The 15,222-nt window shown below is 35.8% G+C and overlaps 1 protein-coding gene across 3 annotated transcripts in view; it reads right to left on the bottom strand.

The window, feature by feature from the left end:
- Dip2b (disco interacting protein 2 homolog B) overlaps positions 1-15,222 on the bottom strand; it is a 236,713-nt gene that overhangs the window by 70,194 nt on the left and 151,297 nt on the right. Inside the window, exons 5-9 of one of the 3 annotated variants that reach the window (XM_046435717.1) lie at positions 9,761-9,973; positions 6,539-6,694; positions 6,012-6,134; positions 2,796-2,993; positions 867-958 (exon numbers count right to left, since the gene is read on the bottom strand). In XM_046435717.1, the coding sequence (XP_046291673.1) occupies positions 867-958; positions 2,796-2,993; positions 6,012-6,134; positions 6,539-6,694; positions 9,761-9,973 (782 nt within the window). The remainder of the gene's footprint in view (positions 1-866; positions 959-2,795; positions 2,994-6,011; positions 6,135-6,538; positions 6,695-9,760; positions 9,974-15,222) is intronic. The other 2 variants (XM_046435718.1, XM_046435720.1) reach the window with 2 other exon arrangements.

Below are 15,222 nucleotides of genomic sequence, written 5' to 3'. Positions count from 1 at the left end.
TTTATCACTAACATAATAAATCAAACTATTAGGCATTGTTCTAAAGGAAAGTAAGTTACCGAGAAGAACAAAAAAAATCTAAAAAGATCTCCATCATTCTCATAATTATACTACTATACATTTTGGTAAATAAAAATGTAATTCATCATCATTATCATAATAATTTTTCAGTTAATTTTATTGGTGATTTAGCAGTAAGCTACTTGCCTTAAGTAGTAATTACTTAGGAAACCCAAGGCAATTTATTTTACAGGACTAAAGCAATAAAATAAATGTAGTGGATCTCTCTAGATAGAAAAGTATATTAAGCCAGGTGCTTAGTGCACACCTGTCATTCAGCAACTTGGCTGAGGCAGGAGGACCACAAGTTCAAGGTCAGTCTCAACAATTCGGTGAGACCCTATCCCAAAATAAAAAATAAAAAGGGGTGGGAATGTGGTTCAGTGGCAAAACACTCCTGAGTTCAAGATTCAATACAAAAAAGAATGAAAAAAATTATTTCCAGAAAAACTTAGGTTTCATTTTTATTGGCACCTTAGGAGTTTACAAAAGAACAGCTTCAGAAAGGGACATGTGAACTGACTCAGTCTCTGAATGCAAGAACCATTACCTGGCCTTGGGCTAACCTGGGTTAGAACTAAACCATTTTTGTTTTCTAAAAGTAAGAATTACATAAATTTTCCTGTTGTACATTAAAACTTCAGAAGGTACAGGCTAGAGATGCAGCTAAGTGGCAGATCATATGTAAAACCCCTGGGTTCAATCCCCAGTACCACAAAAAATAAACAACCAAAAAAGTCCCCAGAAGGTGCATATTAATTAGAAAACAATAAACACCACTTTTCTAAAACCAAAAAATCAATTACCCTGTCTCCAGGTTTTAACACAGGTTCATTTTTGGTACCCAGTTTATTAAGCAGTGTGTAGGCCAACTTCAAACTTCTGCTCCACAACTTTCCTGAAAAAAAGAAGAGTCACACAGAAAAAACACAAGCTATCTCAACAAGAAAGCATGCAGTTAATCAAGGTAACTAAGACAATAGCTACTTTCAATTAATAGATTCTATAAGTACCACCCCTCACCCAAAACAAAATAAAAGTACCCCCAAAGCTTTATATTTTTTCTAATTTATAAGAGCTAGTCCTGCCTTGAAATAAAAATGTCACTCTGGTTTATAGGAGGTAGATAGGCTTAAGCCTTACAACAAAAGTAGCAAAACTAATAACAAAAAATAGGAGAAGATAGTTTAAAGAATTTTCATTAACATGTTATTTTAAAAGTATCATGAAACCACTTCAATATTGACATTACTTCTTTTCTGAAGTTATATGAATAGCCTTAGGAATAAATTGATGTGAGACAATCACATTTTCAGGGAAGAAAACAATTTTTGTTTTGTAGAACTGAGCTTCTTCTGAAGCTTCTTCTGAAGAATCATTCATATAGGTGCTTTCAGATACATGAGGTAACAGGAAAACAAAGGTAAGACTCAGCAGGTTGCAGTGGTGCACACCTATAATCCCAGTGGCTTGGGAGGCTTAGGCAGGAGGATCACAAGTTCAAAACCAGCCTCAGCAACTTACTGAGGCTCTAAGCAACTTAGTGAGACCCTATTTCAAAATATAAAAAGGGCTGGGAATATGACTCATGTGGCCCTGGGTTCAATCCCTGGTGCCAAAAAAAAAAAAAAAAGACTCCGATGACTCAACATTTCATGCCACTGTAAGTCAGTACAAACACACAATAAAATGGAAACTGATTATATGAAATGTGGATATATTCATAGATGTTAAATAAAAATGTATGGATCTGGCCAGCTAAAATGACTTTTTTAAGGATTATGTGAATGAAATTAGTATACAACTTCTGTGGTGAAAAACTATTTTGGCAAAAAAGAAAGAAAATCCTTTTATTTCCAATTTCCTACTATTCCCTCCCCTCAACCAGCCCTAGAAATTCTTAGTTCAAATCATGAGAAAGGTAAAAAAGAAATAATGCTATTTTAAATAGATACGTTATTTTTATATACAACCTTTTCAGAGGGCCATCCAAAGTTTAAACTAGTTCAACCTGCAAATTCTTTTAAATAAATACTTATTTTTTCCTCAAAAACTATTTTCAGTCTAGGTCTATAGACAATGTGTGTGGAAAGAGGAAAAGAAATCTGTTTGAATAAACTAGTATAAAATCTCACAACCCAGGACTGACTCCATGTTTCTTAAAATTATTTCAAAAAGGGGGTGGTGGGAAGGAAAAAAGAAAAATCTTTAGGGGCTGGGGAAATGTATCAGTGGCAGGGCACTTGCCTAGAGCATGCCTAAAAACCCTGAATGCAACACCCAGGACTACAAAAAGTAAGCAAACAAAAACTTTACATGGAATTAAATTTAAAAGTACTGATTTTTTTGTTCATTATAGAATTTTGTGCCTATTATAAGCAAAATTAAGGATAAAGTAAAGATCTAAAAAAAATAGTAAGTTTCAATTTTTAAATAAGACTATCTGATTTTCTCCATACATTATTAATACTGACCATTTTTTAATTTCAAAACATCAGTGGATGTACAATCTCTCTTCTTTTTGCTGTCTTTAAACATCAGCTGGCTTGCAAATGTCACTTCAGCAAATGAAAATATTTCACAATAGCTTTACTTACTACTTAGGAACCTATTAAATAATTGACAAGATCTTCTAAAACATAATAACCAGCAACTGCTAAATATCAAAAGAAATACTACCCATAATATTGTGAGAAACTCTTAGAAAAGAAGGATTAGCACTCTGGTAAACTCACCATATGTAAGTGTGTAAACTGGTTTCCCTGTCACATCAAGTGCAGTCAGACAGGGGCACTTGGCTTGGGTGGAACCCCATCGCTGCAGGGCAGATTCCAGCGCAGGTGGCCAGTTACAGATGACTCCTAGGGGTTCTCCCTTCACAGGCATCATCTGCCGCCCCTCAGGCTTGGGCTGGTTGGGGTCTGGCTGAGGTACTATACCAAAAATCAGTAAGGTGAAATAAATAAATCCATGCATGAGTTTACACAGCTCTAATGTCAAACACACTTCCCTCTTCTCCTCATAATCATTTGGTTTAAACTGACTTTGAGAAAAGACATGGTTAGAAATGGTGGTTTCCACAAACTGGGCCTTATTTGAATTTTCCACTGAATTGTAAAATCACATTCAACATGTTCTTACGCAACAAATAATATCTAACAGTGAAAAAACAAATCACTGCACATATAAAAAAAAGCACAGAGTGTAAATTTCTCTTTAGCAATTTCAAATTTATTAGTAAACTTGTTTTTCATTCTTTACAGTTTGTGGCCAGTGTTAAGGCAGGTCTGAGTCTCTGGGATTACAGATATGAGCCATCACATCTTGCCCTTTGCATACATTTCAAACATCTAACCCCTTTACTCATCCTCCTCAGCACTCATTCCAACAGCACATTATTTGGGGACCAACCCCAATCACTCCTTAAGGAGACTATTCCTTCCTTAGTGTTCCCACCTTATATGGTACTCTACCCTTATTAAAACAGAGGATCCTCAATGGCTTTCATTATGAGACATGTATCCCACAGTCTCTGCAACCTGACAGCTTCCTAAGGTAAGGGATGGTTCTTTCTTTTTGTTTTCTCCACTACCTGTAACATTGGAGGTTGCTCAAAAATGTTAGTTGAACTGAACTGAATTTGTTTTTAAAGTTAGATTTTTAACACCATCTTTCCAAGAACTGGAGGTAAATAATGTGTATACTATTGCCGTTTTCCACTAGGCCTTCGGAATTCTGAAAGACTATGCTTTGGGCTCAGACTTTCAGACTTCCAAAGATATAGGGTTTTTTTTTTTCCCCCTTTTCCAAACATTAATTACTCAAATCAAGCAATTGTTACTTATTTTTAATCAGGAGAACACTGTTAGCTCTATTCTGCCAATGAAAATTGTTAAGTGTGATCTCTCTTAAACCTTGACTTTCATTTCGTGCCAGGCCAATATACAATGCTAAACACTTTTTTTTTTAATATTTTTAAGTTGTTGATAGAACTTTACCCATTTATTTATTTATTATTTATATATGGTGTTAAGAATCGAACCCAATGCCTCACACATGACAGGTAAGTGCACTACCGCTGAGCCACAGCCATAGCCACAGCCCAATGCTAGCACTTTGAATATCAGTGCATCAGGAAAGACATCTACCAGATGTGGTTGCACATACCTATAATCCCAGCATTGGGGAGGCTGAGACAGGAAGACTGTTCATGGTCAGCCTCAGCAATTTAGTGAGACCCTTAGCAACTTAGCAAGACTACCTCAAAATAAAAAGAAAAGAAAATGGGGTATGGATATTGATCAGTAGTAAACTGCCCCTGGGTTAAATCCCCATTTTCCACCCCACTCCCAAAAAGAAGCATGTCCACAGTTCAGTGAATTTAGTGACTCCTGAAGAAACAGAATCTTAACCTCATATGTCAAATTGCTTTTTGCCTCCTGGTGCATGAACTGGGCTAAGATTGGATCTAGCCTACCAATGTGCCTAATTATATTAATAGCCTGATGTGATCAAAGCTACTATTAGTTCAGGGCATAAAAACAAACTACAAAGCCACTAAGGCTTAGTTCTCTGGACAAAAGCTTCTCACTTGCTCTCTCTTTGACAAAGGCTTTGTTAGGTAGGTCTATTCATCACCAAGCTTCAATAATTATCAAATGGTCATTTCATTTTATCTGTGCTCACACCCATTCTCTGCTCATCTTTCCCTATTATATCCTAGACATGATTTCATCCATAAATATTTAAAAATTTATTGAATGAATAAAACACTGATGATTACCTATTCCTCTGTGAAGTCTTCTTTAACCACACAGATGGAACTAATTTCTTCTCTTCTCACAGTTGTATATATTCACTGATACAAACTTATTGGCTAAGTAAGTTTCCACATCTATATATTTTAGCACTTATTTAAATCACAAACAACACAAAGGAAGAGTGCATTTTCCTAAATCTTGAAACTTTTTTCACCATCTACCACACTATGATTCAGAAGGCAAATATATATGTCGACTGGATGATTTAATGAAAGGACTATGTTAAATGAAAAAGAGACTGGGAACATTTTTTGATGGTACTGTTGATTGAATCCAGGGCCTCCAGCATGCAAGGCAAGTACTCTACCACAGAGCTACATTCCTAGCCCTTTTTATTTTGAGACAGGATCTTACTAAGTTGCCCAGACATGATCCTTCTGCCTCAGCCTCCTGAGTAGCTGGGATTACAGGTGTGTGCCATGGAGCCTGGCTAAGCCTGGGCAAACTTTGGAAGTTGAATTTTTTTAAAATATTTATTTTTTAGTTTTCGGTGGATACAACATCATTATTTTATTTTTATGTGGTGCTGAGGATCAAACCCAGCGCCCCGTGCATGCCAGGCGAGCGCATTACCACTTGAGCCACATCCCCAGCCCTTGAAGTTGAATTTAATATCTAATTTAATTTGATGTCTAACATAAGTAACTTTTAAAATTGTGTATTTGTATTTCCTAAACTCAAAGAATATATTATTGAGGAATAGTTCTCATTCTGGAGGAGGGGTAGTACTGGGGATTTGACACAGGATCACTTTACTACTGAGCTACATCTCTTAACCCTTTTTATTTTGAGACAGGGTCTCACTGAGTTGCTGGGGCTGACCTTGAACTTCCAATTCTCTTGCCTCAGCCTCCTAAATTGCTGGGATTACAGGCATATGCCACTATGCCCAGTTCAAGGAAGAGTTTTATGTCCTATAGTTATCTCTTTGCCCTTTTCCTCCTTCCCTCCATCCTTACCTTTCACCTGAGAACTAAAATATAAATGATCTTTAGGAAAAAACGAGTAGAGAAGTCTGAACTCTTAAATCCAAGATCTATGTCTTGCTCATCCTTTAAGGTTATGTATTGACATATAATAAATGATTAAGAAATATTTGTTTAAGAAATATGTTTTTGGCATTTTTACTACTACCTTCCACAATTTCTTCAGAGTCATCTACAAAAAATTCCTTCAAAGGAGGCCTTTTGGGTCGTTTCAGAGTGTTAAGAAGCTGCTGGATTTTTGTGGATACTCTGCTATTGACAGGGACACCTGGAAGGAAAAAGAGATGAGTTAAGTTAAAATTCACTGACTTGAAAAGGATATTTTAGTTCCTCAATTCCCTCAGGAGCTTATTTTTCTAGTGATGGCCTTTCCCCAGTCTCACTCTATTTTAACTGGACCAAACAGGTACAAGTATGTACACAAGTTCGATGGCAATAAAGAACAAATATGGTGTTATTATTAATACACTTCTTTATGATTTCACCTAAGTTCCCTTTTCTCTTATAGCATGCTTTTCTTGAAGAAGGCACTCAGATGACCTGTCGAAACTGAGCCCAATGCAATGTAGTCTTACAGCTACTGAAATAGATGGTTAGGAACTACTGTTTAGAATTTGTATTTTTACAGTTTAATTTATACTCCCTATTTAGTTACCAAAAAGAGCTACCTACCATCAGCTGTATCCATAAGGCTGGACCTGTTGGATCCTTTGTGCATGCCTTTTACTATCCCCGAGGGGGGCAGATCAATATTTGCTGGGCGTACTGAGGATGATGATGAGGAAGAAGAGGTAGTTGTAGTGACATCTGGGGGCGCAGAGAAATTCTCTAGAGAGGAGAAAACAGAATTTAGAATTATAGGACATTAGCGGCAAAAAGTAAGAACCACTAAATCTTTGTTTTTAAACAAGGGAAAAAAACTACATAAATAGAGCATTAACTCCTGTAAAACAAGTTTTAAGTCAAATTCTACTACCAAAATATAATGGGGAAATCAGAGGTTAAGTCAGGACATGTCAGCTTTCCCAAATTAATACTTTCAAGATTTAGGTAGCCTTAGTAAGATCACATCATAAGGACATGTTTCTCTACAACATTATTTTAAATATACATAGAAAGGTTAGTAGAAATCCAACGCTATAACAAAATAAAAGTTACAAGTGACTTCAAAATGGAACCAAATTAAGATCCTTATTAACTATTCATATTCTAGTTTCTTGAACATTTCTTTATTTTATCTGGAATGCTTCCACTTCCATGAAAGACCAAATAGTGTCTTAAGACTGTTCATTTTCAGATGAAGGAAAACACGTAAAGTCCACTTCTCACTTTTATAAAATATCCATAGGTAATTTGGATCTATCTGACAAGGATCTTCCCTTGCTCTAAGCAGAGATTAAATAGTGTTATTATATGCTAATTCATAAAGAAGATTCTTAACACAGAGAAATGATATAAATTCAAAGAGATCCATTGACCAGGGATATGTTACAAAAAACACAGAAGAAAACATCTGGAAAAGTAATGAGAAAATAAGAGTTAAAATACATGATTCATAAGAATAATGAAAAATCACTACAAAATATGAAAAAGAAAAAAGCATAATATAAACAATTTCTAAAATCAATTGGGGATAAGGATTCTATACACAAAATGTCTCTAATTACTATTTTAAAAGTTTTGAATATTTGAAATAAGCTGGACCCGGTGGTGTACAACTGTAATCTCAGATACTATGGAGCCTGAGGTAGGAGGATCACAAGTTTGAGGTCATCACATTCAATTTAGAGAGACCCTGTCTCAAAATAAAATTTTAAAAGATGAGCTGGGTTGTGGCTCAGTGGTACAGCTCTTGCCTCACATGTGTGAGGCCTTGGGTTTGATCTTCAGCACCACATTAAAAAATAAATAAATAAAGATATTGTGTCCATCTACCACTAAAAAAATATGGAAGGAAGGAAGGAAGGAAGGAAGGGAGGGAGGGAGGGAGGAAGGGAGGGAGGAAGGGAGGGAAGGAGGGAGGGGCTAGGGATATAATTCAATGGAGAGCAAACCTAGGTTCAATCCCCAGTACTGAGGGACAAAAAAGTTTGAAATATATAAGCACAGGTACATTGCAGTATACCTTTCTGTAGGATAATGTAGAAACATAAGCATTAAAAATGTATATTTTTATTTGACTCGGCAATCAACTTATAGAAAATATCCTAAAGAAATAAACAGACAAATGCACAATACTTTTGGCAATCTGCAAAATGGCAAAAAACAATATTACTTAAATGTCCAAAAGAGGGGAATGATTAAATAAATCAGGTCACAGTCATTCAATTGATTGTATTTAAAATCATGAAAATAACAGTATACTTATAATGATACAGAAGATGTTCACAATACACTGCCAAGAAAAGCAGGAAATGAAAATTACATTTAAGACAATTTCATTTTTGTAAAATTAAAACAAAAACCCCACATATTCATAAACAAATAATATCTGGAATACATACTAAAGTTGTAGCATTTAAATGTTATCCATAGGAAGTGGGACTATAGATTATTTTATTTTTATTTTACCTGTTTTTTAATTTCCCTATCAGGAAAATGGACTACTATGAGAACGAACATCCAAAAAGCAATAACATTGCATAATATGGTTTCTGTGAATAACTAAGCCAATAACTTTTCACAGAGTCATGAAGCAACAGAAAAATATGAGATCAGATATGTTATAAAATATGAAATCATCTTGTTAACAAAAATACACATAATATTAACTGGATATAGGACAATTCTTTTTATAAGTGAAAGTGCTCTCTTTTTGACAGATATGGAAATAAAAGCTCACCTACCATGGCTCTGTTGCTTACCCTGCATGACAGAAGAGATGGTAAACATGTACACCTGTGTGTGGCTGCTCTAGAAAGCTCAGTGAACTCCACACTGGGCAGAGTTAAGAATGCAGAACAAAAGTCAATGGCAGCTGGCATAAGGCTATTAATGTGGGCAATCATATCCTCAGGGTAATTATGATCTTTAAAAAACTATAACCATGAAAATTTTCCAATTTTTTATTTTCTGAAATCAATTAATAGAATGAAGCTATATAAAGGATATAGAAAGATCACTGAGAGGAAAATTAAAGATACCAAAATGCAACTGACTGTCAAGAAAGAAGGGAAAGACATCACAGATATATAATGTTCACGTATATTATTTAGATTGATTTGTACCAACCAATTTAGCAAAAGCAGAGATATGCATCTTTATTTGCAGATGACACAACTCTTTAAAAAAACAAACAAAACATAAAGCAGAGCCAAGCAAAAGCTGTACTCCACACAGTAGCATCAGCAGCAGGTAGCAGCTCATAGACTACCAACATCCTCAGCTGGCACATTCCAGGTGTAGCAATATCACAGCAGCAAGGACAATAAATCCAGTCTTTACACTAAAGACAAAAGGGCTTCACTGATATTGGTTTAATGTAGAATTTGCTCAGGTTTAATGATTTTTATTTGATAGAATATAGACAACAATCCTGAAGAATTCTAAGATGCTACATGTTTTAACACTCTTTAATATATGAAATATTCTTCAAGTGGGACAAACCAATACTAAGACTGGTGTTATATCTTGCAGCTTGAGTATTGCTTATGGAAATAGATATGGCTTCAGGTGGGCAACACTATGCTCCAATAATGCAGATGATACCTATCATTCCTGCAACAAATGTATTGCTGGTGTTTCCTTCTTTGCCTCATTAACTGTCACGTTCTCTCTGATTATCTGGTTTTTTAGGCCACGTTGAAAAACCTAACACAAATCATAAATTGTTTCCTGAATACTGGTTGCCAAATGAAACATAATTTGGACTCCTTAGGTAGATTCAGCTCCTACCTATTCGGGTATTGGCAAATACATCAGCTAGAGACCCACTGGTTCCTTTGACCTCTCCATGGGACAGCGTAGAAGATGCGGATGAAGAAGTGGACGATCCCTGAATTGAACGGTTGATCCAGGACTCAGCATTCTGTAAGCTCTGTTGCAAGGCAGCAGAGAGCGCAGCTTGGCGTCTCAGAGAGCCCTCATCCTCAGAGGCCGAAGACGTGTCTGTGTGGAATTAGAAAAAAAGAAGTTCTCGATCCTGCCTAGAATAGAAACTTTTCAGTTCTTGCTCAATGATCACACACTCTTGACACCAGCAAAACATTCGCATTGTTAAGTTAGATTAATAGGTAAAGTTTCTCAAGAATCTCAAAGATGTGTGAGCCAAAACTTCCAAGAATAAAACAACCTAACTCTGCAGGTTTAAGTTGTTTAAAAACAATAAAAAAATAACCTTTAAGAACCTTTTTACTTCAGTACTTCTCTGTTTGAGCTTAATATTCAAATTCTTCTAGGTGACCTACTTATGTTCAAATAATATTGAAGTGCTTATATATATCTTCCTCAATCTCTTACTTAAATCTTGTGATAAGTTGCCACATTGATGTTTACAATTACTTTGTTAGTCTTTATTTGACTAATATAGGATAGGAAGATGAAAACTGATTCTTGTTAAAAACCTGTATGCCAGTGAGCTAGGTGATAGGGAACTGAAATGGAGTAAGAAGCAGTCCTTGGCCTAGAAGCATTCATGGCTTTAGTGGAAAAGACAGCTAGTTGCGTGTGGCATAGGTACGCTTTCCAAACATAACGGCGGTGGGGGGATCTACCGATTTGGACTTCTTTCCTTAATTCTCAGAGAAGAATTGTGAAAAATTCACTGATTTCTGTATTTAGCCTGGCTAAGTCCTAAATTAGAAATGTTTAAAAAAAAAAAAAAACACAAAGTTCAACTGAACATAAGGAAGCAAAAGCCAACAGAAAGAGAAGTCTAGACTCTAATCATTCTAGACTCTAAGCTTACAAGGCATACAAGTTAAATGGGCATTTGGTCTGATGTATGGAACAAGGCCTTCAAAATGATTGGGGGGGGGGGCTATGATTTGTGATCTGTGCACTGAATGATTTTATTCACATTTTTTATTTTTTACTATATTTTTGTTTGCTTGTTTTTGTGGTGCTGGATCAAATCCAGAACCTCACATATGCTAGGCAAGTGGCCTACCACTGAGCCACATTTAGCATCAATTTTTTAAAATTAAAAATTATGTGTTAGTCAGGCACAGTGATGCATACTTATAATCCAAGCTATTTGGGAGGCAAACACAGGAGAATTGCAAGCTCAAGGACAGCCTGGGCAATGTGAGACTCTATCATAAAATAAAATAAAATGGGCTGGGAATGTAACTGGGTGGCAGAGTACTTGCCTAGCTTGCGTGAAGCCCTGGGTTCAATACCAAGGTGTGTATGGGGGGAAATATTGTGGTTACTTCTGCAGAATACTCTCCTCTAATTTAGACGAAACTGTAGGTTCATGTCCTGCTTTGGTTCAAAAAGCCTACGAGATAACTACTGGGACTGGAAAACTAGTAACACCTTGCAACAGGAATTATTTGAACTACTAAAGACTAATCTAATCCAGAAGTCAAATTCTTTAAGCCCAGATCAAGAAAATTAAATAATGACTACATTCTTGCTTCTTACTCTGTCCTACCACTTCTTTATTACTTTATATTGAAGGAGATTTGAAGCCCAAGCCTGACTGATGATCTTGTTTCTTTAAAATGTAGTATATAACCATATATGTGCTTGGAATTAAGTCCTGGGGATTCTGAGAGATATTCTATGTCTCACAAACAGTTAAATCTCTAAAGAAGCCTACAATTTGGTACAGGAGACACACAGCTTACATACTGTTGCAAAAGAATACATTATGCTAGAAATGGGATAAGCAAAGGGTCCCACAGGAGGAGACCAAACTTAGTCCAGAGTTTTAAGTACTTCTATATAAGTGGAGCAAAGACAGATGAGGCATGGTGGAAAAGTATGAGGCTGGAGAGATAAATAATGAACAGATCTCAAGGGGATAAAACAAGGAGGTTCTCCTTAGAGAAAAAGATATATAATACAAAAGGGATTGATTAAAGGAAAAATAGGAAGGAAGGAAGGAAGGAAGGAAGGAAGGAAGGAAGGAAGGAAGGAAGGAAGGAAGGAAGGAAGGAAAAAGAGAAGCAACAGAATCTGTAACCCTTTAAGGAAAGCATTTTGCATAATTTCCAGAAAATATTCTAACATTTTAGCTGTACCTTGAGACACAAAGATACTTATCTTTGTAAGCATGCAAAAGTAAATAAATTAATTTAAAAGGTTGGGGTTGTGGCTCTGTGGTAGACTGCTTGCTTTGCATGAGTGGTGTACTGGGTTGGGTCCTCAGCACCACATAAATCAATAAAATGAAGGTATTGTGTCGATCTATAACTAAAAATTTTTTTAAAAATTAAAGAAAAAAAACAAGTTGTGGGGCTAGGGCTCCGCAGTAAAGCGCTTGCCTAGCATGTGTGAGACCCTGGGTTCAATCCTGAACACCACATAAAAGTAAATAAAATAAAGGTATTGTGTCCAATATTTAAATAAATAAATAAATAAATAGATATTGTTATGGCCAGTGGGACAGAAAGTTCAGTAGAGAAAGCAGAATACGGGGAGGAAGGAAGAGAGGGAAAAGTGGGGGAAGCAGGGATTTAAGTCAATTCCATGCATATATAATTTTGCCAAAATGAACCCAGCTACTATATATAACTTAAAAAAAAAAAGTGGTATAGCCAGATAGACAGGTGACTCTGACTTCCAGAACAAAATACTTTCAGGGTAACCCATCTCAGGATCCCGCAATCTACTCTGAATTTATAGTCTGCTTTTACTGTATTTTTATTTTGGTTTGTGTAAGTCTAAAATCAGAATAAACCACTTCTTAAAAGATGGAAAAGCCAGTATTTTAATGATTAGGTTTATAGAAAATTGGTTTTGTTATATTTCTATATTATGTCAATTATGTAATTAGGTATGTTGTTTCATCAATTACCAAATTTGCCTGTTAGCCTTCCTCAGAATGTTTAATGACTTACAGCTACAGAGTGGCTTAGTGTAGAAAGAAAAATGGCTTCTGTGTCAGTCTTCCATTTGAACTTTTGGGTCTACTACTTAATTAGTTATGTGAGTTGGGGATAAAATTGTCCATTTGCAAAAGTTGTTTGCTTGTTCATTCATTCAACAAACATGTCTAAACACAAGTTCATAAGATAAAATGTTGAGCAAGAAGACACAGTCCCTATTCTCAGAGGAGTTTAGAACAGGGGTTCAAGGAACTAAGACCTAAACCAAGGCCTTCAGGTTATAAAGAAATTAGTTTTAAGACACACAAGCCTGGGGAAGAGAGAGCAGTGGTCAGGGAAGAACAGCACGTGAAAAAGTTTGGAGGAGAGAGAAAACTAGACACATTCAAAGATCTTAAAGAAGCTGAGACTAGCAGAAGCACAGGATGCAAAGCTGATATTGATGGAAAAAGCTGGAGAAGTAGGCAGAGCTATATTGCTAAGGACATGCTAAGGAAACTGGTCTTTATAATATCTACAGTGGTAGACCATGAAAAAAGAATGTACGGAAAGCACCCACAGCAGTGCCAGCACAGAGCAACAGGATGATAAATGTTAGTTCCCTCTCTCATCCCTAAAAGGACAGTTCAAAGAATGTTTCTTTTTGATTTGTAACAGTACTGAAAATTTCCCTAATAAATACACAGCTAGTTCCTTCCTATAAAACATGAAAGTAAAGAGGATAGAAACTGATTAAAGGCTGATAAAAGAAAAACATACTGTGTTAATCATGCAACCTGAGAAATGGGGTAATGCTACGAATAACTTCCCGAGAGTGCTCAAAGACGCAAAACTGGATAGACAAGGCTTAAAGATGATTATGTGTTAAGTTCACACAAAATGTAAGTGATGCAATGGGACTATATCTTTTTAAAAATAAAAATGGTTCTCTTAACTATTTTTATTTGATAGCATTTTTAAAAATAAAAGCAATTGTCACCCACGAAATTACTACAGATTTGCAGATATTTGATATTAACATTATCCATTTCCTAGTTTCTGCTTTTGTTCAACATGAACACACACCTATTTTCCATTTTAACTAAAGTCCCTAAGCTCTTGTATATGAGGAATACAATATGTCTATACAACAGAAAACAATTTTGAAAGCATGGTTTTTAAATTTTAATTTATAATCTGGTGTGATTTTAACACAGTATCATTTAAGACTGGCCACCAGAAGACCACAAACAATTTATAAGTAGTTAGGAAATACATAAACAATTTGCTTGTTGATTTTAAGAGAATAAAAGTCTCTTGGGGGAGGAGTTACTGGAGATTTAACCCAGGGACAATTTATCACTGAGCTATAGCCCTAGCCCATTTTAAAGAAAGAGTTCCATAGAAACTAGGAAAAGCATATATCTATACAAAGATTTGTACATTAATGTGCATAAGAGCTCTATTTGTATTAGGTAAAAATTGGAAACAATATAAGTGTCCATCAATGAATGATCTACTACCATGATAGGCACAACATGTATGAATTCTCAAAATAGTTACACTGAGTGAAAGAAGCTACAGCATCCTCCTCCAAAAAAGCAGAAGTAAAACTATGTGATTCTAACATAAGATTCTAGGACTGAGGTTGCGGCTCAGCAGTGGAGTGCTTGCCTAGCAGGTGCGAGGCCCTGAGTTTGATACACAGAACCACATAAAAATAAATAAATAAAGGTATTGTATCCAACTACAACTATATATATATATATATTTTTTTTTAAAAAAGAATTCTAGAAAACTGCAAAATAATACACAATGACAGAAAACATATTAAAGGTTACCTAAGGATGAACATAGGAAGAAGTGGGAAAGAGAATTGGAAGGAAATTTAAGGAGTTGGGGTGAAGATGTCGTTTTGTTTTTGTTTTGTGGCAGTACTGGGGATAAACCCAGGGGTACTTTTCCACTGAGTTATATTACCTACCTACCCATGGTACTAGGGATTGAACCCAGGGGGTGCTGCCACATCCCCAGCCCCTTTTGTTTTTGAGACAGGGTCTTCCTAAGTTGCTTAGGCCTCACTAAATTGCTGAGGCTGGTCTGACTGAATTTGTTATCCTTCTGTAATCCCGGTAAGGATTACAGGTCTGCTTCACTGTGTATGGCTTCATTAAAAAAAATAATAAAAATAATAATTTTAGTTGTAGATGGACACAATCTTTATTTTATTTGTTTGTTTGTTTGTTTGTTTGAACATGGCACTAAGGATTGAACCCAGTGCCTCACACATGCTAGGCAAGCGTTCTAAGGCCGAGCTGCACCACCAGCCCTGGCTCCATTTATCTTAACTGTGATAGTTTTATGGTTTTACTATGTCAAAAG

The sequence above is a fragment of the Marmota monax genome, unplaced genomic scaffold, assembly GCF_021218885.2.
Source record: "Marmota monax isolate L192 unplaced genomic scaffold, Marmota_monax_Labrador192_F-V1.1 WCK01_AAM20220418_F8-fsc00012, whole genome shotgun sequence".
NCBI classification, from domain to species: Eukaryota; Metazoa; Chordata; class Mammalia; order Rodentia; family Sciuridae; genus Marmota; species Marmota monax.
The sequence above is the reverse complement of the archived record's forward strand: the minus strand, read 5'-3'. Positions and strand labels throughout refer to the sequence as shown.